Here is a 23,336-nt window from a genome sequence, read left to right on the forward strand (position 1 = left end):
CGTAGGTAATGCTGAGGTGAAAGAGGAGAAAGTAGGCAAAGAAGGAGAGCTTAATTGTAATGCAGAAGATACAAACGTATGAAGTTGGTAAGAGGCTTGTGAAGATAAGGCAGAGAAGGACAATGGCGGTTGTGATTGGGAAGATGACTTTTGAAGGTGCGGAAGGGCTGGCCAGGAACATGTTCTTGAGTAGCCGGCAAGGGTAAGAAGCAGGTTGCGGACGTTGCTTTTATGTTGACGACTCAAGTCGAGGTCAGAGAAAATAAGTACAAAGGACTTGTCGCTTGACAATATGGGAAGGAGCAAATCAAGGCTGGCAGTGAATACTAACGAAGCAATCTTCCAAAACAAGGTATTGAATTGCCTGAGCCTATTCCTTCTCGCTGGTGCCTCTCTGACACTTCTTACTGCGCTAGGGCTGAATGTACAACATTACAATATTTATGAGATTTCTGATGCGACTCATTCCTGAGCATTTCAACTCAAACCGCATAACCCACCAGCCTATTAACACCAGAAATCTCCCAAAAAGCCCATATCTGCATGAACCTCGTTGACGCCAGCCCCAATGAACGCCATGCTAGGACACAGATAAAAAAATTAGGCTCACGATAGTCTGTCTCTCTTCTTCGTCAGGCCTCTGCTTTGCCGTTTCGCACCGTTAGCTGCTGTAGCCTCTGCCGCTGCCATCTCTTTATGATGTCCACCAGCGTGACCTCCTCTATTCGCATCTAGCACTCCGTCTCCGTACCGGTAGCCACCAGTCATGGCTTGTAATTGATGAGGCCCAAGAGCCACAGGTGGGAGCATCTCGATTTCTTTCTCCTTCCTGCGAAGATACCTGCGTCGAAAGAGGCAAGCTGCAACCCAGGTCCCGACAATAACGACAAACATAACAACAAGCATAATAACCCATTTATAATGGGTGGAGAGCCTATAAATTAAACGGATTAGCATTGATCAATTTGCATGATGAAAAACTTGGCTTACCAAGACTTGTTGGCACTACTACTGCTGCTGCTCGACGAGCCATTGGTATTGGATGTGGATGTGCTCGTAGCAGTTGAACCGGTACTTGAAGCCGTCGTTGTTGCAGCAGTGACTGCGTTGTTTGAAGCACAGAACGATGTATACCACGTCTCTATGGCTTGTAGATCCGAAGTTGCTGAACAACTTGCACTACCGCAGACCTGACTTACTCCGGCTGTACCAGTTGTGAAAGGTGTAAGTCGAGAATCGCTACAGAAACAGCTGTCGTCGACTGTTGCACTTGCCGGAGGGGAGCATTTGCCTTGAACATCGAATAGTGGTCCGCACAGCGCCGCACAAGCAGGAAGTGTTGAGAAAGGAACGATGACTCCATTAGCTGTTTGCGCATTTGTGAATTGAAGGGTTGAAAGGACGGAAAGAACCGCTGCTATAGATGGCCGCATCGTGATGGCAGTTTGTTGTTTTGCTGATGAAGGAACTGCGGATGAGATCGAAGTCGCGTTATGCTGAAGTGAGGCCTTATTACTCTGAGTCCTTCAATGTCTCTGATCTGCCCTTGTGTTAAATCGCAATATCACACCTCCTTGGGAATTGTCGCGTCCTGTGTCTCTCGAAGGTAAGCGATTGTTTTCTGTCTGAAAGCCGTTTCGTGAAATATTTGCTGTCGGACAAATTCTCCCAAGTATGGCCGAAGACCCCAATCTCGACCGATTCCTATTGTCCGTGTTGTTCTTCGAGATTCAACCGCGTTTTGTTGGAAGTACAGAATGTCCAGAATTTCTCCTTCTCAAGTCATCTGCACCAACACAATTCGCGTCTCCGTTCCGTTTCCAGTGGTCGATCGATCGTGTGCTCGAAAATAAGCCTTGTTAAGACCAGGGATGCCTTCTCTGTTTCCCCAATCTCGGCAGCGGGCGATCTCGAATAACCTTGATCGTAGAAATTCTCCTCCTTTATGCTCCTCCGCCTTATGTATGTTCGACAGAAACCAGATCAGCAGGTAACGAGCGTGAGAACGAATGAAGTGGTGAGAAGTGAAGGACTGTCTGGCGGAATGGCGTGGTGATAAAGTGGTGTTGGACGAGATGCTGAGATGATGGCAGCCACGGTGGGAAGGGGAAGGGAAGGGCGGAAACCTTGCTTCTTCCGTAATAATCCCTGTCATTGGGCCAACACTTTATCTTGAATTAGCCTCCACCATGCGAACACACTCCTATAATTGGTGCGATATATATTATGATGTCAAATATGTGTGCTCCTGACCATGAGATGGGCATTTCCTGCACTCCTTTCTGCTTTTGTTCTTTTACACTTCTTCACCCCCTGAAGATCTGTTCTCTGAATGTTCGTTGAAGCCCTAAACATCCAGACCCTCCCCCGCAAATAAGGGTTCGAATGTCAGGTACAAGTGTCCCTCTAAAGGGTTGCTTAATTTTAGCCGGAAATTCGTTTCATTATTCATTTGGATCATTTATTGGATTGTTTATGAAACAATGCTGAAGGCCTCAGATCAAGTTGATTGTAGTGTAATACGTTAATAAGAGACGGGCTGCAGCTCTTCTCCGTGCCCAGTACGGAGTATGTTTGCTGAGCACCAGTCGATGTCACGTGGAAGTCCGCATTCTGTTGAATCTTGGAACATTCGGGAGCGTCCTAAATACTCTTATTGAGCCGGACTCTTCACACATTTTTGGTCTGTCGCTGAATGCCAACTGGTGAATGCTCGGGAATCCAGCTGGACAATATGACGCCGCACTCGCTCCGGACGCCCGGATCTGTGCCTCCAGCTTTCATATAATGAACCTATGTCTCGGCGACTTCGATTAGCATTGTCCAAAAGGACATTAGTGTTAAGCCACATAGACAAAAAGTAACCTGTGGCTACTGCTTGCTTTTTCTGGTAGCACTGCACTTGTGCTAGAGAACTGTCGGACAATTGCACCTTACTTAACTTGTAGTAATGTACGGCAAAGAGTCGGACTTTGTAGTGTCTTCAGACTTGGTACGTTTTCAATGTAAGCATTATCTGATGTTCAGAAGTTCAATCCACTAGATATCCAGGTAATTCCTGCCCTGAAAGAACAAGTCGCAATCCGATAACAGAATGTCCGTCCATAGCCTACTAATAGCCCTTCGCTGTACTAACTAGACCTCCAACAGCATGAAGAAAAACATTATAGAAGCAAAGCTGCCGTAGAACATACCACAGATACGCTTTACCAGTCTAGAATTCCCTAAGCTGCGAGGTCCGGGGTTCCGCATTCGCAATAAACACAATAGAGGCAGGATTCAGTTCACGAGATCGAGTTTGAGTAAGTATTTGGGCACTACTAACCGAGGTAAGATGTCCCTACCATGTTCTGCTGATGAGCCCACAAATGCTTGTCCTGAGCCAGAAGTTTTATCTCCTGTCATATTCTGAGACGAATTGAGTGTGAATGATGGTTATAACTCGATGATGAATACGCTTATCAAGTATGAGGTTACTGTACGAAGTGAGCTGATGGGTGTTTCGAGGAGTGAGAGTCATGAACGAGGTAGGCGATAATGAATTCACTGCCTGACTTGTTTCCTGGGTTTTCTGTGAGGAATATGAAGGAAATGTCCGCGAGGCGTCATGAAAATGCGATAAGGCTGGTGAAGGAGAAGGATGCGGAGATTTTGAAGCAGGGTTGGGGGACTTTGTCAAGTATTCGCCTAGGCGCTTCGTTGTGATTGCCACCGCGAAGTGTCCACATTCGTCGTGTGCGTGAAAGAGAACCTGAGACCTGTGCTTCCACGATGCAGCGTAGCAAGCGGCTCCCTTTTCTGTACCATAGGGTATCGTCCAGCAGGGTGTAATTGGAGCACTTTTTGAGGAGCGCCCTCTTTTGGGTTCTTGGATATGATACTGACCGCGCTTGTAAGTCCCACAGAATCTCAGGATATTTGACATTGGGAAGTGGTCCATTTGTTGGTTGGCAGAAACGGAGAATGAGAACCACATTTGATACGAAACAAAGCGGCTATCGTTTTTCATACATTTACAGGCATAGAATTCAAGTCATCAAGTCAGAATTGAGCTCGACGTACAAGTCGCAGATGTCCCTAGCCGTAATGAGATAGAGAAGTTCGCTTCACTAACAGAAACACTCTTTTGTCCTCTCACGGGCATTCGATGCGCAGAGCTGGAGAAAGTACATGGGAAGAGGTCAGATATGGGACTGGCAAATCAGCCTTATGGTAGATTTCACTTGAATCTAGAAAACCACAACCATTGATATCATGATATAGCTGGAGGTTCCACTTGGACTCTAGATGCTGTAATAGAGTTTTCCGCCAGCCGCTGTCTCGAATTCGTATCGTTGTGCTGATGAAGCCTCGGTATATGGCGGTGCGTCGGATTTGGCAATAGAGAAATGTATTCGCGACCAGGCATGAGTTCTTGATGTATGCATTCCGTCCATCATGTACTCAAAATAGATTTCGCCCTGGTAGCGAGAACCCCAACAATTCGAAGTCTCAATCACAATGTCCAAGCCAAGAGTCTCGATTCAATATGCCATTCTTGCTGTGCAAATCATCCATGTTGGAAAGAGCTTTGTATTGTGACGATGTGCCTTAGCTCCTTCATCAAATATCTCGTGGTACAACCAGCCCCGCAGCAAATGCTTGCATTAACGAAAACCCATTTTCCCGACTCCCAAGAAGCAGCACCTATCTCAATCTTCTAGCTTCACGTTCAGACTCGAGCAGGCAGAGAATGTCGTCTTCGCGGACTAGGGGGTTTGAATGTTAGCTTCTTCTCTGTTCCAGTCATGCCCTTCAATCTGCGGTCTCCATTCTTCCAATCCTTTGACTGCTGTAAAGAAAGGTGTGTAATGTATTCGTACCTGGGCCCTTGACGTTGCGGATGATGCTTCGGGTAGTATCGTCCATGAACTCGACTCTGACTTGAGTAACACCTCCTCGGGAACCTATAATCCATCAGAATCCTGCCTTATGTTTCCGCGACTTCGACCTCTTCATCGCAATCGGATTTGCATACCGGTACGGCCCAAGACACGGGTGACCTTCACAAGCTTGACGGGGACCTTTGAGGATTCCATATTGGCGATCTGAACTGATCAGCGAACTGTCTTTGTAATTTCGGTCGTAATTACTGACTTATTGAATGCGCGTGGAGTCGAAGGTTGCGATTTGTACTTGACTTGTGTCGTCTTGGATACTTTTTTCTAGAAATTCGTGTGCGGCAATCAATGACAAGCGAGAAGTTTTACTCATGTGATGATTGCTGCCTTAGGCTTGATTCATGGTATTTCGCTAGACTTAGTTTGGCTTGGCTTGCTTCTCTCGCATGACGCGCTACGAAAATTATCGAACGTGGGGCACGCCTTGCGGACAATTGAGTGCAATTACAGCAATCACACATTGAGAAGCCACAACTCGTGCCCGTGTCTCACTCTCATTCGATATTGGACGTGATACTGCATCACTTCTTATCCGCTCTCTTTCTCCTGCATAAAATCCTTTCCTGCAACGTTATTGCAGGTGACATTGCTACCCCGCGATCGGACTTGGTGTATTGTGCATAGAAGGGAGGCTTTCCCCCAAATCTTACAGCAATGGACCTCGTGAATCAGTAAGAAAGTTCAAGATGCCTCTCTACTACGATGGCGATCTTCATGAATCTTTTGCTAATAATCCTTCAAGTTTAGAGGGAAGGTTACTGTTCGCTGTACCCAAGAGTGAGTCAACATGCGAATTACGCGAGAGCATACGCTGAGTCGGGGACGCAGAGGGACGGCTATTACAAGCAGCACTTGATCTTTTGCAAGGTGCAGACATACAATTTCGAAGAGAATCACGCCTCGACATTGCTTTGGTCAAGAATTTACCTATTGCTCTCGTTTTCCTCCCTGCGGCAGATATTCCTACGTTTGTTGGTGAAGGACGAGTCAGTCTTGGTATTACTGGTCAAGATACTGTGGCCGAACATGCAGCTAGTGTTGAAGCTATGAGGAGAGAGCGAGCAGAGTCTGGCCAGTCAACACCAGTCGAGCAAGACAATGTTCAGGGTTGTGAGGAGGTTATGGATTTAGGATTTGGCTCTTGCAAACTGCAAGTCCAAGTACCAGAGAAAGGACAATACGTCAAACCTTCAGATTTGATCGGAAAGAATATTGGCACGAGCTTTGTGCACCTCGCAGAGGAGTACTTTGCAGCATTGGAACGGGATGTAGATATTAGTGAGAGCAATGGAGAGAAGCCCGCAAAGAAGTTGAGGACCAAAATCATCGAATTGAGCGGAAGTGTCGAAGCAGCATGTGCCTTAGGTGTGGCTGACGGGATCGTGGATCTAGTTGGTGAGTTTCTGTTGAATTGTTCGTTGTTAAATTGCTAACAGTCTTCAGAGTCAGGAGAGACAATGAAGGCCGCTGGCTTGAAAGCCATTGATACTGTTGTATCAAGTTCCGCCGTGCTTATTAGGTCGAAGAACCCCTCAAATCCGGCCATTGTCAATCTCATCGCCTCCAGGATCCGCGGTGTCATAAGTAAGTCTGATTGATTGTCTCTGTTACTCGAAGACATTGTTAACCTGAATAGCCGCTCAAAAGTACGTCCTTTGCCAGTACAATGTTCGGAGAGAAAGCTTGCCGGCAGCAGCCAAGATTACCCCGGGCAAGCGAGCACCCACAATCAACGCCCTTGAAGAAGAGGGCTGGGTTGCTGTTAGTTCAATGGTGGAGAAGAAAAAAATTGCGACGGTGATGGATGAATTGACGGAAGTTGGAGCTCAGGATATCCTGGTTCTAGACATTGCAAACACAAGAACAGGATAAGAAGTTGTTAATACCCACATAGATCTGACTTCTTTTCTTGGCGATACTTAACGGATAGACAAAATGAAAACAAATAAGTCGAAGCTTTTAGCAGCCTCACTTAGAATGCTCGGCTGAACGTTCAGGTACCGAGATCAGCCTTGTGAGAGGGATCCGCCACCAAAATGTCCGACATAGTTGTAGTCTAATATAGTAACCTCGAAGCCTGCTCGCAACAAGGCTATGAGGCGTCCCTGACAATCATCTCGCATGCTATTCGCATCGAGTTCGGATATACTAGCGTACCTGCACACTCAGCCTTCCGATGACGTTCCCCTTTCTTGGCGAGCTCCTTTCCGAGCGAACCGAGACGACAGCCCGAGCGGCACAGCCTTGTGTGCGAAACACCCGCATGCTCAATACATATCTCAACATTCTTTTGCAAAATAATTTTGAAATGTAGAAGTCAATTGACCTAGGGCTTCAAGCAGCATCTACTATAATTCAATTGCCAGAGGAAAGCATAGGAAAGATGTCGTCACCAACACGTTCACCACCAGTCGTCCGTTCGCCGCCTCTTGCAGAAGCTCCTAAAGAAAGTGCTGTTGTAAGAGTGAGTACCAATATTCTCTTCGAAACCAAACGCAAATGCTAATATGAATGAAGTTATTCATCACTCCCATAACATTCATCTCTTTCCTTCTCTCACTCGCCCTGGTCGACTCTCGAAATCATCACCTCCGCACCCATTCCCATTCGCCAAATCGTCCAGCACCCACTACCATCTTTGGTCGTCTCAAGTTGTTTCTGCATTCATTAGTCTTCAAATCTGTACCAGAAAGTCCTTATGCATATGTCAAATCCCCTGACGCGAGAGAACGATCGAGAAGTGGACAAAGAAACGGAAGTGGGACAGAGAAAGAGAGGGAGAAAGAGCCATGGCATTGGCACACGAAACAGAGGCATCTGATGAAAGCTGAGATGGATGATGCTTTCAAGGTCAGGAAATGGGTCGTGATATTCATGGCTTTGATGGGGTTAGGACTAGCAATTGGAGGGGCTGTATTTGTGAGGTGGTGTTTGTGGGGCCTCAGCAATTGGAGGGCTGGGAGCGGGTTGCCGGAGATTTGAAGACGGGTGAAGGCTGAAATAATCTGTATAAATACGGGATGGTTGGGAGGAGCAAAACGTGGCTTTGGCGTTTGTGGAGTTGGCTTCGTGAATTTTTCAAAGGAATCGACGAGCTGAGTCAAGAAAAAAGACTGATGTCTTGACGTTTGGGTTGATGACGGGATTGTTGGATGACATGAGGAGTATATAATGTACTTTTTATATCAGAGTAAATGCTCAACCTGAAGACAGAGATCTCATCGTCGATGACAGGGGTTGAGTCCCCTAAATGGCGTGCCAATGGTAGACGCAAGACTGGGGTTGAGGCATAGCACATATGCACAAGCCCGGGCTTCATTTGCTTTTTCAAGTACGATATAACAAACAGAAAGCTGCAACGCACGACTCAAGTGCAACAGACAGAACGATCAATCTCCTTCACCTCGTGGAGAATGTCTTAGAAAAAGCCTCTCTTCAGCGGAATCTGGTCGGTCATTCTATTGCCGAGCCGAACAACAACCAAAACCTTAAACTCGAGCGCGGGTCGCGTTAAGCTTTTTATCAATTCACTTTTACGATTTCGACGCGATTTGCTCCACTTCAACGCTCGATGGTTTCTTCATCCTCCTCCGGACGAACTTTTTCGCACTCTCGAGGTCGAGAACTTTCTTCCAACACCGTGAAGGAACCATCATAGCGCGATGGCGATGTCAATGGGTCCTCCATTGCTTCCTGGCTACTCACTCCGAGTTCAGCTGTTTTCACCAAATGCGCACAACTCCAAAGACTCACCGATTCGGTGCTTTCGCGTGGTCACGTCTCCTGATGTTACGGTCAGGGAATTCTGTCAAGAAACTTCAAGAATCCATGAGATTAATTATGGGGAGTATGTAAATCCAATACACTCTACTTCTTATACTTTTTGTACACCGCAGACTAACAGCATGTTCACGCAGACCACTTGCCGTCAAGAAAGTCCAGGACGAAGAAGGATTCGACATTACACAGAGTGAAGTTCTGGGTACTCTGTTTGCGACGACTTCCATAATTCGAGTTGTTCAAGCTTCTACCAACCCAAGCATACGGGATTCAGTTCCTCCTTCGTCCGCTCTGCGATTTGACCCAGCCGCAGGTCGCAAACGAGGAGCAAGTGCAAGACCAGAAAGCCATGCGGCTTCAAGCTCGTGGAAGCCTAATAAGAGACAACGAGTCTCGAATCTTGACCCTGACGAGCCTCTTCCCTCCCGTGAAGATGAATCTGAAGTTGCAGGACCTTCTCGGGCGAGTCGACGAACACCTAGCGAGAAAATCATACCAGATTCCCAAGGAAGTATCGCTCTAGGAGTCCAAAAGGTCTTCAACAATACACGCCAAGTAAGACAAGACCTTCCCATGATCCCCGAGACACCATCTCCGTCACCACCACCGGAGGTTCTCAGTCTACCAAGTAAGAAGCAACCCATAGCTGATACTCATACTCCAAAGGCTGTCGACAATCCAAAGAACGAAGACTCGAGTTTTCTTTCCAACGTCGACAATTCTAGTCCTCTCCGGGAAGCATCTGCTCGAGCACAATCACACGTTTCCCGGGCGAAGAGCGCGAGCTATCACATCCAGAGAGCGACGGAGAGGGGGAGGTCGGTCTCAACCGCTGCTACAAGCCCACTATCTCTTGACCAGCTGAACAACTTCGAAAATGGGGTTAATTCATCGAGCAAACGGAAGCGACCATCGCCTAAACCCATACTACCTAAGCATAATGGTACTCCGTTTCGGTCACATAACGAGGACTCTATCTATGAGAATATCGTGTCAGATGACGAAGGATCAGCTGTATTCAGGAGAAAGAGAGAGGCATCAAAGGCGAAGAACAGTCCAAGACCTAGTACAGACCGGACTCAGAACGGTGTCAATACTCCACCTAATGCTTCGCGGCGAACGTCCGCGGCCCGTGAACCTACCACTACTCCTGGTGAACTACCTTTAACTCCGAACAGCGAGGAGCGTCAGAGACAACAACAAAAGAAGCAATTAGATGAGGCCAGGAAAGCTAGAATCGCTGCTGCAGAGGCTGCAGAGCAACGAAAGAAGGAGGCGGAGGATCGACAAGCTGAAGAGCTCAAAACTGCAGAGAAGGAACGGATCCAGCGTGAAGAGCATGAGCGACACGAGGTGGAAGCTTTCAATCGTGCTCAAGCAGAGCTTAAGCAAAAATTAATCGACCAAGCTGCGCGTGCAGAGGCGGAAAGAATAGAGCGGGACAAGAAGGAGGCAGAGGAAGCAAAGCGAAGTGAAGAGGCTAGGATTGCCAGGGAGGAAGCCGAGGAGACACAACGACCCCAAGATGCACGCCTTGCCAAGAGGAAAGCAGAGGAAGAACGGCTTGCCAAAGAGAAAGCAGCTGAAGAAACTCGTGTTGCAGATGAACAAAAGCTTGAAGAGGAGCGTCGTGCGAAGGAGGTCGCAGTAGCAGAGGCTCAACGATTACTAGACAAAAAGGAGAAGTCAGAACGTGAGAAAAGTGAAGCGGCTGCTGAGGAGCTCAAAAATTCAGAGTTGAAGAAAGTCAACGGATCATCAGGCAGTGAGGGATCACGACACTCTAAATCAGCCTCGCCAGCTGCAACAAGAATGACACCAATTCTTCCTCCAAAAACAAAGCCTCAAACATCCTCGACGGCCTTCATCCCTAGTGGACGAAAATCTAATCTGAAACGATCCCTATCCTCTCAGTCCTTGAGAAGCTCTTCACCAGCGAATCCCAAATCAACCTCTGATGTGGCTATAAATGGTGTTGGCGTTGAGGATCAACTACCTCTCCCGATTAAGCTGAATAGGAAGGTCTCTTTCAATGAGGAAACAATAGCTCCTCGGAAGGAAACTCCTATCCTGCCACCCGGCAGAAGAGTCATACCAGGTGGGGTTGCAACAACCCCCAAAGCAGCCCCACAGAAGGACGCAACACCGAAACCTGCGAATAAGGCTTCCAGTAAGTTAAACTAGGCGCACAAATCGAACCTCATACTAATAGAGCCTAGTTCTACCTCCTGGAAGACAGTCCAGCACGCCTATCCCTGCTCCAAAAGCGAGCCGGTCAAGCAAAGAACGAAGTGCTACGCCAATGACGCAAACCAAGATCTCACCTCAGAATCCAACTACTGGGACTGGTCTGAAGCCTTCCGTCAAAACTCAGCCTCTTAAGAAGTATGGACGAGCGGCTGCGCTTCAGAAAAAAGGTATGTATAGGAAAACCAAGACCTCTTCCTATATGCAACTGATGGGTCGATTTTTTGTTTTCTTGATGGTTTACATGAAATATTTACTAATGTTTTCGTAGGCAAGTCGTTGTCCGTTGAACAACCTACGGTCCAAGATGCGGCTTCCGATGCCGAATCAGAAGCAGATGTTGCAGACAACACTGGCACAAAAGAGCCAAATCCTGCCGCAATCCTACCCAAAGTCCTTTCCTCTAACACTACGATCAAATTCGAACCTCAAGACTCCAGAAATGAAATTGAGGAAGATCAGGACGTGGTTGAGAATGAGGATGAGACGCAAAGCCACAACAGTTCGCCTCGTGATAGCCGTTCGCCCATCGTTTTCAGACAGCATCCAGAACCAATTGAGATTGTAAAGCCCCAGCGTGCTGCCTCACCAGCATCGGAGAGTGATGAAGACGGAGAGGAAGAGGAAGAGGAGGCCGAGGATAAGGACACCAAAGTCAGCAGCGATGATGCTTCTGACGACCAGGAAGATGAAGACGACATCGAGCCCGTCTCTACGAAAAAGGCCGATGCTTTGTTTTCAAAGTCCGACAAAGCGCCGTCCTCTGAGTCCGACTCCGAAGTGGATGCTGCGGAGGAAAGTGATCAGGAAGAGACTGAGGTTCAAGTCCTCAGATCAAGTCCTCCAGAATTTCCTCCTCGCCAACGTGTCAACCCGAGCTTAGTCAGAGTGGTAACAAAACAAAATCGGAATAACAGTAAGGACTCATTGTCTCATATGAGCATCAATACTCAAGACGAGGTTGACCAGCAACTAACGTCTTCGATGTATGAAGCTCTCCCTGCTCCGTCATCTAGTGTTTCCCTTCCAATACCCGCATCGAGCGCCGTTACGAAGCCAAAGTTTGGCGTCGGTGTGAGCTTAAGCAGTCTTCTCGCTGCCAAGTCGACCCTTAGTAGTTCTTATGCAGCAAGAGCCAATGATCCAAGGTCTAGTTCACAGAAATTGCAGCTACCAGAGGAGGAGGAAGAAGATGGTAGTGAAGAAGAAGAAGAAGAGGAAAGCGACTCGGATGAATCCTCGTCTGATGAGGAACCAGGGCCTTCGAAGAGCAAGAGTACAGCATCTACGATGACAAGCAAGATAAGCTTAAGGGCCGAGGACGCCCAGAAAGACTCGGAGGAGTCGGATTCGGATTCGGATTCAAACAGTGACAATGCTGTTGATGAAGAAAGAACGCGACAGGAGCTCCTGGGACAGATCGATGCCCTGAACAGCAAGAAGGATGGCGATAGTCAAAGCAGCTTTTCGAGTCCCCAGGCCTATAGGAGCAGTACCCAAGCCAAGAAAACCCCCCAGAAAAAGAGTGGCAGTCAGTTTATCACTGGGTACAATTTTTCGCAGCCTGCGTGACTAGCCGACACGTTCGGAAGATGGATGCGAGGTTGAAGTCTGACTTTCACAGCGATGGAAGCATTTTAGACTGATTGGACATAAGTGTTTATAGGGAATTGTTGAAAGCGTTTTTCAAGAGATAGCTTGTGCATACATGTGGGTCTTCTTCGGCGCATGAATGTCACGGCGTAGGATACCAGGAATGCATGAACTTTTTCGAAAGCTACAGTGTACCTCTCAGGTCACGACTTTTGTCGACTTTTCTGAAGTGTGACATCACTCTCTTTCAGCTGCTAGTGCAGCTTCCCTTCGGATGTTGGGCTTGGCTCCGGATATTTATAAAATTTGAAATCGTCATTCACCATTCGCCCATGATAAGATGTTCATGTTCGGCATTTCCTTCTCATCTCGACACTACCTGAGTAACAAACTTCGGGAGTCATCATGTGATCCGCTCCCCCATTTTTGGTCACTCTTTGCCTATGTAGGAAAGTCTACGCGAATTAATCCTAGTCTCGGTCTAGTTGGGATGACTCTACCTACATTTTATATCTACTTCATTGTCTGTGGCCGTCATTCTTCATATACTTTAGGCATATATTTCTTTGCATAATGACGAGTTTATACCCATTGATTCACGGTGTAGTGGCGGCGTTTGGGTTTTATGTTGCTTGTGTGCTTTATCTACGTTTCGTTAAGTCTGGAAGCAAGAATGAGGTAAGAAACGTGGATAAAATCTTCATTACTACGACTGTCAAAAACTTTTTTCGCATCTGCTGGCAAGAAGTCTCACTTCGAGGTAGAGTGTCTTAGATGATCACGATCTTCTGTCAGTACCTAGAAGTCTGCTACTGACAGATGCTCAGATCCAAGTGGGACATTTTCAAAATGACGCCAAAACGAATAACAAGAATGAAGACGTGGACCCGTTCTTCATTACTCCATTACCAGACTTCAACTGGGAAGTGACCGAACCGCTGAAGATCTGGAATTTGAAGCCCAAATATCACTTAACAATGGGTAAGATCAACTTGTTTCTCCTCGACTTGTAGCCATTGACATGCATGCGTAGCTGTCGAGACATCTTCTCTTTCGGAACTGCTTGAGTTCGACAAGAACTATCTAGATCGCATCACTCTCCGAAAGCAGATAATTCAAGAACACCACTCCATTGCCATCCAAGCCGACTCCACCGTCATCCCAGCAGTAAACGAACTCTACGTCTTCCTCATTTCCACTTACCTTCCGACTCGCTATCCAAGAATATTTACCCTTTTCCCAACCACGCTCCTCAACCACGCAACGAATGAGCATCTTTCACTAACTCCGCCCTCGGACCCAGTCCGTACCTTTGAAATACTCGGTGAGAACATTGACGAGGATTTCCTGCTTCTGTTACCAAGCGAAGACGGAGATGGGTATCGATTGAAAGGTTACGTGACGTGCTTCCCAGCTGGTTTCAACACGAAAGAGAAATTCGGGATGAAGTTGAGAGAGATCCATGTCCCTGTTCCGGGATACAAGGCGAAGCTCGAGAAAAGCATGGATCGTTTTTTTGATAGGCTCGAAGTTGGAAAGGTTGTCAAGAGATCAAACGTAAGTTATCTTCTGCCAATCATTTGCATCTAGAGCTAAAAATCCTGCGGTGGTCAATCAACACAAAAGAACAGCTATTTGCAGCTAGCGGAACTCATCTGTACGAAGGCGAAGAAGCAGTCGAAGAAGAAGTGAACATCGATACGACCTTCCTTCGATGTGAGCGTCAGCTCCTTCATCGTCTGCCCCAGACCAAAGCTCTGTGCTTTAATTTCAAGACGTATCTTTATCCGTTGAGAGATGTCAAGGAGGAGGGCTCAGGAGAGGATCTGGCGAATGCGATTGATGGGTTGAAGGAAGGGAGTGTGCCCGAGATGCATTTTTATAAGCGAGGGGTTGTGTGGGGAGAGAAGGTTAAGGAGTATTTGAGGAGTTGAGAGAGGGAGGGTCATGTGATAGAGATTTGCTATGTTCGGATTCGAGAAGATTACTACGACCAGTATCTAGATATCATACCCGCATATTTTCTAACAATATATCAAATATGCAGACTATATTGAGCAATGCTAAATATCTGAAAGGGCGGTGCAGAGCACGTGATAACACTAAGGATTCATCTCGGGTCTGGAATTGCTTCGCTCCCAGCAATCGTCTCATCTCGTTCCTTTCTCGAAATCTGACTGACATATTAATGCTAATCACAACAACGACTTCTCTATCAGCCGGGCTGGATAAGATCGAGTGTACCATATCGACATCTTCGAACATGATGGTCTCAAAGGCCTTTGGGTTCAAGGGGAAATTGTCGGTACAGACGAATCTTGAGTTCGCCTTTTGCAAAACCGGAGTATCATCAACGAACCCATGTCCGCCAGGAGCATCAAGTTTCTTAGCTTCACAGTCTCTGCAACGCTATCCAAACTGTGCTGGGCTCAGTACTAGTGTCCTGAGACGGCAGGATAATGCAAGATCGTCGCTGGGCATTTCCTATCACCGACCCGAACCTCGAGCTTCAAGTAGCAATCAACATGATGTCCGTTCAGATACTTTATTGCATTCACTTCTACCCTGGAGCCTTCCATCGCTTGTTGCGGCTATGTGGAGCATATGATTCTTTCGGTTTTGTTTCTAGTCTGTTTCTCGCAAACTTTCGTTTCATTAGTTGTTTGGAAGAACGAACTTTGTTTCGAAGCACACGAGCAGCGACCAATCACTTGTCACATCCAAATAGTTAATCTTCTCACCTGGCTTTTGTTCTCGAATCAAATTTGAAAAAAGCTTGGCATACTGAGCTTTCAGCTAGACAGCGGAAAGTTGATGGTAGTTCTGTCAGTTTCCAGACCTGATTTGCATACCTCGGCGAGAAATCGATTGGGCACTGCCGGTAGTTTGTGCATTGTACGCTTAGTCTACATAAAATTTCTTAGCTCATTTAGCAGTATCGTCCGATGGAGCTTCAGAGCCTCAATGATTGTCTGCTGGCCAGTCGCAACTATCCCTATATTGATCACGGTCAAGGGCCATCAAGCACATGTATTGCGCAAACCGTGATCTACGAACCATCAAGGATACGTAAATGATAGAGTACTACCCCGAATGTGCTTTTCTCCGGTCTCTACATGTGACCTTCAATGTTATTTCGAAGATTCACGATTGTAGTGGCATTTGCCCTACCCAAAATCGCCGATTCCGCAGGTGAATGTTTCCTACCAGACGGATCAAAGGATGAGAATGATCTACCATGCTTCAGTAACGACACAGTCAGTAGATGTTGTGCGCCTGACGAGTTCTGCTCGACGAACAAGCTATGTGTTTTGAAGACTGGTGGCCCGAGATATGCTCGAGGTTCATGTTTGGACAAGAATTACGGCCCTACTTGTCCAACGTTTTGTAAAGGAAGTAGGTACATGTCAGTTCGAGTCAGGAGTCAAATATTGACATGAAAACTCTACAGTTGATGATAAAGAGAAAGTCGATCTCTTACCATGCGGCGATCCTTCCCTTGGCGAGTTCTGTTGCGATGAAGGAAACGGATATGCATGCTGTAGCACTCCTTCCAAAGTTCTTACCCTTGGAGTTGGGTCGACGTTTACAGAGGGTTCAGCTGAATCAACCATCATGACTTCCATGTCAAAGGCGCCCCAGGCGAAAACCTCGACAACATCTCGCCGAGAAACCAGCTCAACATCAAAAGAACGATCTCAGTCCTCTACTAAAGTCCAGACCGAAACATCAATCAAAACCGATACCTCTGTGCAGATCAAAACAACCGTTCAAACTCAAACCTCCGTGGAAGCTCAAACCTCCACTCAAACCTCAATACAAGTCCAGACTTCAGCCCAAGTCATCACTTCTACACAAATACAAACATCAGACCAACTAGTTACTTCCATCCAAGTTCAAACATCTGTCCAGACGTCAATCGTGGTTGTCACGTCAGTGTCAGTGCCATCAATATCAATACAGACCCAGCCACCATCTTTTGGGATACCAATTGGCACATCCGTCCTACCACCTATTCCAGAGCCATTAACCAGTATCCTACCGACGACAATTAATACTTTCCAACACTCTACTGCCTCCACCCAGCCTTCCGCCGGTGTCATTTCTCCCTCGTCGATCACGCCATTCTCAGCCACAGCAGAGAGTATTGTGCAAAGCTCTCCGACCTCTTCGGCGCAAGACACTCCTATTTCACCAATAGTTGCATCTGAAGTTAGTAGCTCTTCAGGGGCCATTTCGTCGTCGATCATACCAAGTCAGACAACAGATGGGGCAGCTTCGGTCACATCATCCATTATTGCCGGGGCTATCTCAGCCACCAACAACCCAGCAACATCTGGTGGCATCTCTACTGCTGCGATTGTGGTTGGGTCGGTTGCTGGTGCCCTTATTCTGACTGTTCTTATCATAATTGGAGTTATTTACTTCAAGAAACGCGCTGAGAAGCGTGCCTCTGCTCGATTCGAAACTTCACTTGGCATAACGAATTTTGGGTACGAGAAGAGTGCATGGAATGGAGATGGAGGGAGTGGAAAGTTTGGTTTCGCTCTGGGGAAGTCCACGAGTAAGAGGAGTGATAGGAAGCTGGGCAACATTAGTGGTCCTATTGCTGACAGGACTGCCAGTCCTGTTGAGACACTGAGGAGAGTGGCGGCAAGGACGAGTATGGCGCCTGTCGAGTTGCCCAGTGACCAGAGGTTCGCAAACGGAAGAAGTGGAAGTCCTTACCAACGGAATAGCGGTGGCGGGACCTCAAACATCAGACCTACGGAACCTGCTCAAACTTTCAATATGCCCGAGCAAGGAGTACCGCGGAGATTTACCGGTGACGGTCGAGGTTCATTTGGACGTCCAGTCGATGTCGGCGTTCCGCACCGAGTGGTAATTCCAGAAAGAGGTCTCGAGCGAAGAGTCAGTGGTGGGACATTTGAGGCAGCTCAGCAGACGGAGAGTGCACAGAGACCTGGTTACCCCGATCTTGGCTCAACCTTCCGGAGCGAAACTTTCAATAAATTGTTATATGATGTGCAGAGTCAACCATTTTGACGCACGAAAGGATCGCAAGCCGCTCTCATTCTTGTATTTACTCTGGATCTTATTTTTCATGGCAGCTATCCACTTGATGCTTAATATACTATTTTTAATGTCAGGGTTAGCTTTGAACTTGATGAGCATACTTCAGTCACGGCTCGATCTCTTTCCAGATCATTTTGATTTCCTGATCGTATAGATGTGCAGTCCCATCGATTTTCATTATTCCATTGTCCGTCCCATTCTCAAATGAGTTCCGATTATGTTCTCATTATGTTCCCGAGCCTCCCATAAAGTAATTCTCTCAACAGCAGGCCAGCGGCATCGGGAAGCCCATCATACCATGGCTACGATCCATGTTCTCCCCTTCTGTTCCTGGCCCTTCCATCGAGTCTCAATTTGCCAAAACTGCTTCAAAACTTTTTCTTCCTCTCATCCGCCGCCACTGGCTTCTCAACAAGATAAGATCCTCGGAATCTCCATCTCTTCGAAACAATAGCATGATTCTTCAAGGTCGAGTCAAACTCGTACTCGAAGAGCCATCCACCTTTGCAAGACGAGTCTTTGTCTGGAATTGCTACGAGCATATCAAGAGCTGCTTCCGAGCCGTTACCGGCCGCAGTCAAGGCAAGCTGATAAAGAAGTGGCTATGAGATGTTAGCTACGTAAGAAAGACTTTGCTTGAGCAGCACTGACAAATAGTTCTCCCCATGTGGAAGCCTTTCTACCTCGTTTGACAGGAGGCTTGATTGGCCAGAACTCCACGATATACTCTTTCTTAGGCTCTGGGACACCAGATACACCAATGACCCATGGACCGTCGATCTTCGAAGCCTCGCAGCGATAGTGGCATATGTTGTAGTCATCTTCAACATTCTCCTTGAAAAGCTCTAGAGCCGGGTCGTACTTAATGTATGAGTTTTTGTGATCTCCGAAGCAAGTGATCGACTCTCCAGCTCTCTTGTTGCACAAGGGCTCGATAGATGTGCAGAATGCATCGAATTCGGCCATCAGTTCTGGTGAGAGTCCGTTATGTGTCAACAACGTGCTGACTTGTTGTTTGATCTTAAGTTTGCCAGCGACTTCGATTTCGTGTTCGCAAGTCTCGATCTCCCTCTCGATCCGCTTTTTGGCCTCTTCCAGCTCTTGGATCTTTTTGTGCAGGGCTGTGACTTTGAACTTCAAGTCTTTGTCGGCATCGGATGAGATGTACATAGACACATACTTCGAAGATCCGCAGAGGATTTGCCGACGTTGCGTCTCAAGGTCATGGAACGACAACTTGGGAGCTTGGATGAAAGTAGAAGACTTTTCTTCGAAGTTGAGAGTGTTTGTCTTCAGATGTGCTGCTTGATCCTCAGGAAGCTTAGAACCTTCTGCATCAAATTTGGACTCAGCCATAGCCACGTCCGTAGTGTTTTGCTGCTCATGATCGAGATTCATCTCCGTTGAGTCTTCATCAGACTCAGAATCCTCGTCCATGCTACTCTTGCTGTCTTCCTCGTCACTCTCGTCGAGACTATCATTGAGTATATCCATAAGCTGCTCGTCCTTAGAAAATTCAGTTTCATCTTCGAGGTCGGATTCGTCCCCTTCCGAATCTGAAATCTCGAGGGTCGGAGTAAACTTGGAGCTTTGCTTAGATGTGGAGAGATCAGCTTCAGCTCTGATTCGCGCCTGTTCAAACTCATCGTTGATAGGTGTGAAGCTCGCCATACTTGAGATAATCTGGTATTGAGGCTGTCCACAAATCAGCTTGAATATGTTCTCCGAAGTCTGAAGTTTAGTTACCAGAATGAACTGTTGTCCGCTGATAGTCTTGGGGGAAATGTGAATGTGTAAGTCTTAAGATATGAGGATGAGATTGAGGTCAAAGAGACCGAAGGGTACTTGAGGAAACCTCTCCGATATCCTTGAAGACTTTGCGTTGTCCAAGATCTTGAAAAATGGGTTGTAAAGAAGAATGTCCGAAACCTTCATGTCATGAAAGAAACTCAGGCTCAATGTAATGATCTTTTTGAGAGACTGGGACAGTATTGAAGAAGAGGTGGCATGAGGTGAAGGCAAAGCGAGATTGGCAGCTTTGTACCTGTGAATGAAGTTGGAGACATGGAAGCTGTGGCAGGGAAGGAAGAATCGGAATCCACTGTTCCAGTATTCTAATGAACTTGGGACTTCTCCTTGTTGAAAGCAAAAAGAACAGCAAATGATTTGGAAGCAATTTGTAGTCTTTGGCGTTAGGACATTCCGGAACATCCCTTGCCTGTTCCCACAAGCAGAGATCTGAATCGATTCTTGAGTGTATCTTTCGACAATCACATACTTCACAGCTTAAGGAAATTGACAGAAGCATGTAAACTACGTGTGTTCTTCACACCCAGTGCCTATAAGTCCTCAAAAAAAGGACCCCACTCTCTCTTTGGGCTTCAATGTGGACGAAATCTATTCGATTTTCTTTCAGCACATCACTCAATTAGTTAAGGCATCGTAACTAATGAGCAGTACTGCATATCGAGACGGAGAATCCGTAAGCCGACTAGGTCATTGGTCGTAGTGGAATTGGTGATGTTCGAATTGCGGGCCAGGAGTTGTGGAAAGGGGTAGGCTAGTGCTAAGCGAGCGGAGCCGAAGATGATCGGATGCCCCTCGTTCTACTCAAGTAGTCGTTCTATGAAGAGCGTCTTCGAAGGCATGAAACCAACCGAGGAAGACAGTTGGCCAGATCTTAGATCACAGCTTTGTTACAAGTCTGAAAGCCAGTAGTATGTGTTCGAATAAAGCAAATTAATGTTAACAGTCCAGAGATAGCCGGCTCGATCACTTAACCTTGGCAACGAGTTTAAACACTTGATCGAATCAGAACAACTCGTTCTATTCAAGGCCACACTTGAGGTGTCTTGTGAGCTCGCATACGTCACCATTGTGTTCAAGTGACTTGAATATCATATTGGCAGACAAAAATCTATCCTTACACCATGAAATCGTATGTCTTGGATGACATCTATTGCAGCAAGCAAATATTATGAACCAAAAAATGCCTAGTATTCTTCGTAGCGACTAAACAAAGTCCGCCTACCGATGATGCATTACTGGCCGGATACCACCCAATCACTTGCTCGCAGCTTCAGAGTGTTCCTTCAGTTGGACGGACATTCTCGGGCCTCAAAGCTAATTCCAGTCTTTGGCATTTCTCCTTCGTAGAGCAGGGTCTGTCGATTTTGTGCACACTTCTGAACCTCCACCGCTTCCCGATGATTGGAGAATCTTTCAGTGAATCCTCGTACGTGTAGTCAAACATCCAGCCTCCATTAAATGTAGCATTCATATCTGGTAGGCATACGAGCATGTCCATTGCGGCTTCGGAGCCTGCACGAACAGCAGCATTGGCAAGACTGTAAAGCTCAGGCTGAGGAAGAAAAGCGTCTGTGAGTCAAAGGTATGTGCATGGGAAGTGTTGAAGCTTACATATTGCTCGCCCCAGGTTGACTCAATGCCCGTTACAGGCTCAGGACATTTGATGGGCCAGAACTCCACAACGTATTCTCCCGGATCGTGCAATTTTTTACACGTAGCGGTAGGTTCATCACATATGATTATGCCGCCACTTGTGTGAGATCGCGCATTGTGCTTGAACACTGAGGCTCCACATCGAAAGTTGTAATGATCGTAAGGAGTTTCAATGTGCTCTTTAAAAAGGGCAAATTCCGGATCGTATTTGGTGTAGCAATTTCCGTGGTTAGACGAGCAAGTAATGGAGAATCCTCCTCGCTGTCCGAACTCTGGATCCAAAGAAGTGCAGAAAGCTTCGTAAGCCTTGTAGAGTTCTTGAGAGATGCCAGATTTTGTTAGTATTGAAGAAAATTCTTCCTCTTTCTCGTTCATATCAACTATTGCCTCTTCAACTTTTGCTTCGGCCGCTATTAGTTGCTGTTCGATGCGCTTCTTCATCTCCTCCAATTCCAATACTGACCACTTCCAAGTATTGACATTTTCGATTAACTTTTCTCTGCTCAGTTCATTGTAGCGGTGGTTTTCGATATCAGCGAACAGCAATACGCGATTCAAAGGTGCTGTGGAGGTTTCTGGCTGAACTATGCCAGCGTTGGAGGTGGACTCCTCAGTCTCTCCCTCGGTCCAATCTTGTTCGGTCTCGTATATATCATCGGGAACATTGCTCGCCAACCTTTCTTCGTCGTCGTCATCATGTTCATCTTCATCGTCATCTTGCAATAGAGAAGACGCAGGAATTTTCACAACTTGAACCATTGCATCAGGCTCGCTCAGTTCTTCGTATATCGTGCTAACATCGCTATCTGATGAGGAATCGTCGTCATCGTCCAAGCCGTCGTCAAAGATGTCTTTGGTTTCATCGTCCTCATATTCGACGGTATTTGGAAATGCCAGGATGACAGCCTCGCCAAGCTCTTTAAATCGATTAGACACTTCGACTTCTTCGGAATGCGGGTTAGGTTCAGCATTCGCCATTTCAGTGTCTTCTTCACCCTCACAAGAGTTATAGTCGTTCTCGGATGACATGTTCTCGTCCTCGTCGACCGAAGACTCATCGGATTCATCGCCCGTGAGGGAGAGCGAGGGAACTTCGGCACCCGCCATGAAAACATCACTTGGAGCAGCTGTTAATTAACATTGACGAGACGTCTAGGAGGCACACTAAGTACTAACCGACAGGCGTCTGATTTTCTGACATGTTAGGCAACGTTGAGTCGAGGGTTTAGATGGTGACCAAGGAACGGGCTGAAGTTGGCATATGCGCGTTGGCGCGTTCAGGTTGTCGCGTTTGATCTGCGGTATCACGTGCTTCTAAGTGACCCCTACCACCTTTATGTACCTGGGTAAGCTTCTCTTGGACAGATGTATTTATCGTTTTTCGAGATGCTGTATTGTATTACTATCAACAAGTATCTCTCATTTTCATCTGTAACATTCTATTTAGCAATGTGCCTTGCTAAGACGCAGAGTGCTTCTTCCATCACTGAGTCAGTATCGTTCTCTCAAAGCAACTGAAGCCTGAAAATAAAAATCGTCCTCACTGAAATCCAACATCGAATAAAAGGATGTTATAATAATCATACATCGATAACCGTAATTTACCTAGCTCAGCTGAGATCTGTAGCTCAACCGATCCAACGCTTTTCAGATGAAGAGAAAAGTGCAAGGCAACCAAGGATTCGATGTTTCGTTCCCTACAGATCAATCCCAAACTCACCCTAAGCCCCCACGGACAAGTCGCTGAGATCTCAGCCGAGTCTTGGCTCCTCTGGCATCTACAATTCCCAAATATTCCAAATCCCAAAGTCAACAAGAAGGCACGACCACTTCCAAACTCAAACTCAAAGCATCACTGCACGTCAAATGAGGAAAGAACACTCAGTAAAGATCTAGGAATAGCTTCAGAGTTTACACAAAAGCTAGACATGCAAAGTAAGATGCCACGCCTTCAGTTCAAGAGGTGATAGCGAAAAGGCAGCGGAAAATCCAAGTCGTCCCAGAACAATGAGAAACAAAAACGTTAAATGAATCCAAACTTTCCGAAAACCGTCGTATTGCGACATGCAACAAAATCATACAAATCTCGCGTATAATCAAACTTAGCGCATCGAAAGTTGCGCCTCGCAAGTGTTCATGTAGGATAAAAGTGAATCCGCGACTAGCTTCTTCCAACTAGCTTCGTAGCCTCGCCCCAACTCCCACATATAGATCCAAGTAAGCATTTTCCTGCCACCA

At 46.7% G+C, this 23,336-nt stretch overlaps 10 protein-coding genes across 10 annotated transcripts; 5 read left to right on the top strand and 5 right to left on the bottom strand.

The window, feature by feature from the left end:
- Nucleotides 1-393: 393 nt before the first annotated feature.
- On the bottom strand, nucleotides 394-1,605 carry LY89DRAFT_307774 (uncharacterized protein). Its single transcript, XM_018206610.1, has 2 exons — nucleotides 991-1,605; nucleotides 394-934 (listed from the first exon to the last, which is right to left on the bottom strand). The coding sequence occupies exons 1-2, from the start codon at nucleotides 1,431-1,433 to the stop codon at nucleotides 607-609; spliced, it is 771 nt and encodes a 256-aa protein (XP_018077048.1). The 5' UTR covers nucleotides 1,434-1,605; the 3' UTR covers nucleotides 394-606.
- Nucleotides 1,606-3,034: 1,429 nt separating this feature from the next.
- Nucleotides 3,035-3,963, bottom strand: LY89DRAFT_680811 (uncharacterized protein). The gene is made up of 2 exons (XM_018214142.1): nucleotides 3,151-3,963; nucleotides 3,035-3,096 (listed from the first exon to the last, which is right to left on the bottom strand). Exon 1 carries the CDS (start codon nucleotides 3,923-3,925, stop codon nucleotides 3,392-3,394), a length of 534 nt encoding a protein of 177 aa, XP_018077049.1. The 5' UTR covers nucleotides 3,926-3,963; the 3' UTR covers nucleotides 3,035-3,096; nucleotides 3,151-3,391.
- A 456-nt stretch (nucleotides 3,964-4,419) lies between these two features.
- Nucleotides 4,420-5,078, bottom strand: LY89DRAFT_636915 (ribosomal protein S28e; the record flags this gene model as incomplete). Its single annotated transcript, XM_018211508.1, has 2 exons — nucleotides 4,420-4,946; nucleotides 5,018-5,078. The coding sequence occupies 2 exons, from the start codon at nucleotides 5,076-5,078 to the stop codon at nucleotides 4,795-4,797; spliced, it is 213 nt and encodes a 70-aa protein (XP_018077050.1). The 3' UTR covers nucleotides 4,420-4,794.
- A 548-nt stretch (nucleotides 5,079-5,626) lies between these two features.
- LY89DRAFT_575803 (HisG-domain-containing protein) lies at nucleotides 5,627-6,812 on the top strand (the record flags this gene model as incomplete). Its single annotated transcript, XM_018208809.1, has 4 exons — nucleotides 5,627-5,717; nucleotides 5,769-6,335; nucleotides 6,384-6,524; nucleotides 6,577-6,812. 4 exons carry the CDS (start codon nucleotides 5,627-5,629, stop codon nucleotides 6,810-6,812), a joined length of 1,035 nt encoding a protein of 344 aa, XP_018077051.1.
- Nucleotides 6,813-7,210: 398 nt separating this feature from the next.
- Nucleotides 7,211-8,327, top strand: LY89DRAFT_680814 (uncharacterized protein). The gene is made up of 2 exons (XM_018214143.1): nucleotides 7,211-7,404; nucleotides 7,458-8,327. Exons 1-2 carry the CDS (start codon nucleotides 7,324-7,326, stop codon nucleotides 7,920-7,922), a joined length of 546 nt encoding a protein of 181 aa, XP_018077052.1. The 5' UTR covers nucleotides 7,211-7,323; the 3' UTR covers nucleotides 7,923-8,327.
- A 104-nt stretch (nucleotides 8,328-8,431) lies between these two features.
- On the top strand, nucleotides 8,432-12,633 carry LY89DRAFT_308024 (uncharacterized protein). Its single transcript, XM_018206612.1, has 4 exons — nucleotides 8,432-8,787; nucleotides 8,858-10,890; nucleotides 10,940-11,137; nucleotides 11,239-12,633. Exons 1-4 carry the CDS (start codon nucleotides 8,603-8,605, stop codon nucleotides 12,537-12,539), a joined length of 3,717 nt encoding a protein of 1,238 aa, XP_018077053.1. The 5' UTR covers nucleotides 8,432-8,602; the 3' UTR covers nucleotides 12,540-12,633.
- A 440-nt stretch (nucleotides 12,634-13,073) lies between these two features.
- Nucleotides 13,074-14,579, top strand: LY89DRAFT_680816 (uncharacterized protein). Its single transcript, XM_018214144.1, has 4 exons — nucleotides 13,074-13,238; nucleotides 13,388-13,541; nucleotides 13,594-14,117; nucleotides 14,168-14,579. Exons 2-4 carry the CDS (start codon nucleotides 13,538-13,540, stop codon nucleotides 14,492-14,494), a joined length of 855 nt encoding a protein of 284 aa, XP_018077054.1. The 5' UTR covers nucleotides 13,074-13,238; nucleotides 13,388-13,537; the 3' UTR covers nucleotides 14,495-14,579.
- A 1,014-nt stretch (nucleotides 14,580-15,593) lies between these two features.
- Nucleotides 15,594-17,651, top strand: LY89DRAFT_680818 (uncharacterized protein). Its single transcript, XM_018214145.1, has 2 exons — nucleotides 15,594-15,956; nucleotides 16,012-17,651. The coding sequence occupies exons 1-2, from the start codon at nucleotides 15,689-15,691 to the stop codon at nucleotides 17,604-17,606; spliced, it is 1,863 nt and encodes a 620-aa protein (XP_018077055.1). The 5' UTR covers nucleotides 15,594-15,688; the 3' UTR covers nucleotides 17,607-17,651.
- A 353-nt stretch (nucleotides 17,652-18,004) lies between these two features.
- LY89DRAFT_763175 (uncharacterized protein) lies at nucleotides 18,005-19,367 on the bottom strand (the record flags this gene model as incomplete). Its single annotated transcript, XM_018221589.1, has 2 exons — nucleotides 18,288-19,367; nucleotides 18,005-18,238 (listed from the first exon to the last, which is right to left on the bottom strand). The coding sequence occupies exons 1-2, from the start codon at nucleotides 19,305-19,307 to the stop codon at nucleotides 18,005-18,007; spliced, it is 1,254 nt and encodes a 417-aa protein (XP_018077056.1). The 5' UTR covers nucleotides 19,308-19,367.
- Nucleotides 19,368-20,715: 1,348 nt separating this feature from the next.
- Nucleotides 20,716-22,328, bottom strand: LY89DRAFT_777755 (uncharacterized protein; the record flags this gene model as incomplete). Its single annotated transcript, XM_018222162.1, has 3 exons — nucleotides 22,275-22,328; nucleotides 21,057-22,215; nucleotides 20,716-20,997 (listed from the first exon to the last, which is right to left on the bottom strand). The coding sequence occupies exons 2-3, from the start codon at nucleotides 22,203-22,205 to the stop codon at nucleotides 20,716-20,718; spliced, it is 1,431 nt and encodes a 476-aa protein (XP_018077057.1). The 5' UTR covers nucleotides 22,206-22,215; nucleotides 22,275-22,328.
- Nucleotides 22,329-23,336: the final 1,008 nt, after the last annotated feature.

This window comes from Mollisia scopiformis (genome assembly GCF_001500285.1).
Source record: "Mollisia scopiformis unplaced genomic scaffold LY89scaffold_3, whole genome shotgun sequence".
NCBI classification, from domain to species: Eukaryota; Fungi; Ascomycota; class Leotiomycetes; order Helotiales; family Mollisiaceae; genus Mollisia; species Mollisia scopiformis.

What these genes read in the sequence shown, in the direction of transcription:
- LY89DRAFT_307774 (XM_018206610.1), bottom strand. Translation starts at nt 1,433, where the DNA reads ATGCGGCCATCTATAGCAGCGGTTCTTTCCGTCCTTTCAACCCTTCAA. An exon ending in AGTAGTGCCAACAAGTCTTG is followed by an intron (nt 935 to 990) that starts GTAAGCCAAGTT and finishes TTTAATTTATAG; the next exon opens with GCTCTCCACCCATTATAAAT.
- LY89DRAFT_680811 (XM_018214142.1), bottom strand. Translation starts at nt 3,925, where the DNA reads ATGTCAAATATCCTGAGATTCTGTGGGACTTACAAGCGCGGTCAGTAT.
- LY89DRAFT_680814 (XM_018214143.1), top strand. Translation starts at nt 7,324, where the DNA reads ATGTCGTCACCAACACGTTCACCACCAGTCGTCCGTTCGCCGCCTCTT. An exon ending in AAGAAAGTGCTGTTGTAAGA is followed by an intron (nt 7,405 to 7,457) that starts GTGAGTACCAAT and finishes ATATGAATGAAG; the next exon opens with TTATTCATCACTCCCATAAC.
- LY89DRAFT_308024 (XM_018206612.1), top strand. Translation starts at nt 8,603, where the DNA reads ATGGCGATGTCAATGGGTCCTCCATTGCTTCCTGGCTACTCACTCCGA. An exon ending in CATGAGATTAATTATGGGGA is followed by an intron (nt 8,788 to 8,857) that starts GTATGTAAATCC and finishes ATGTTCACGCAG; the next exon opens with ACCACTTGCCGTCAAGAAAG. An exon ending in GGCTGCGCTTCAGAAAAAAG is followed by an intron (nt 11,138 to 11,238) that starts GTATGTATAGGA and finishes ATGTTTTCGTAG; the next exon opens with GCAAGTCGTTGTCCGTTGAA.
- LY89DRAFT_680816 (XM_018214144.1), top strand. An exon ending in AGGTTGTCAAGAGATCAAAC is followed by an intron (nt 14,118 to 14,167) that starts GTAAGTTATCTT and finishes AAAATCCTGCGG; the next exon opens with TGGTCAATCAACACAAAAGA.
- LY89DRAFT_680818 (XM_018214145.1), top strand. Translation starts at nt 15,689, where the DNA reads ATGTTATTTCGAAGATTCACGATTGTAGTGGCATTTGCCCTACCCAAA. An exon ending in TCCAACGTTTTGTAAAGGAA is followed by an intron (nt 15,957 to 16,011) that starts GTAGGTACATGT and finishes AAAACTCTACAG; the next exon opens with TTGATGATAAAGAGAAAGTC.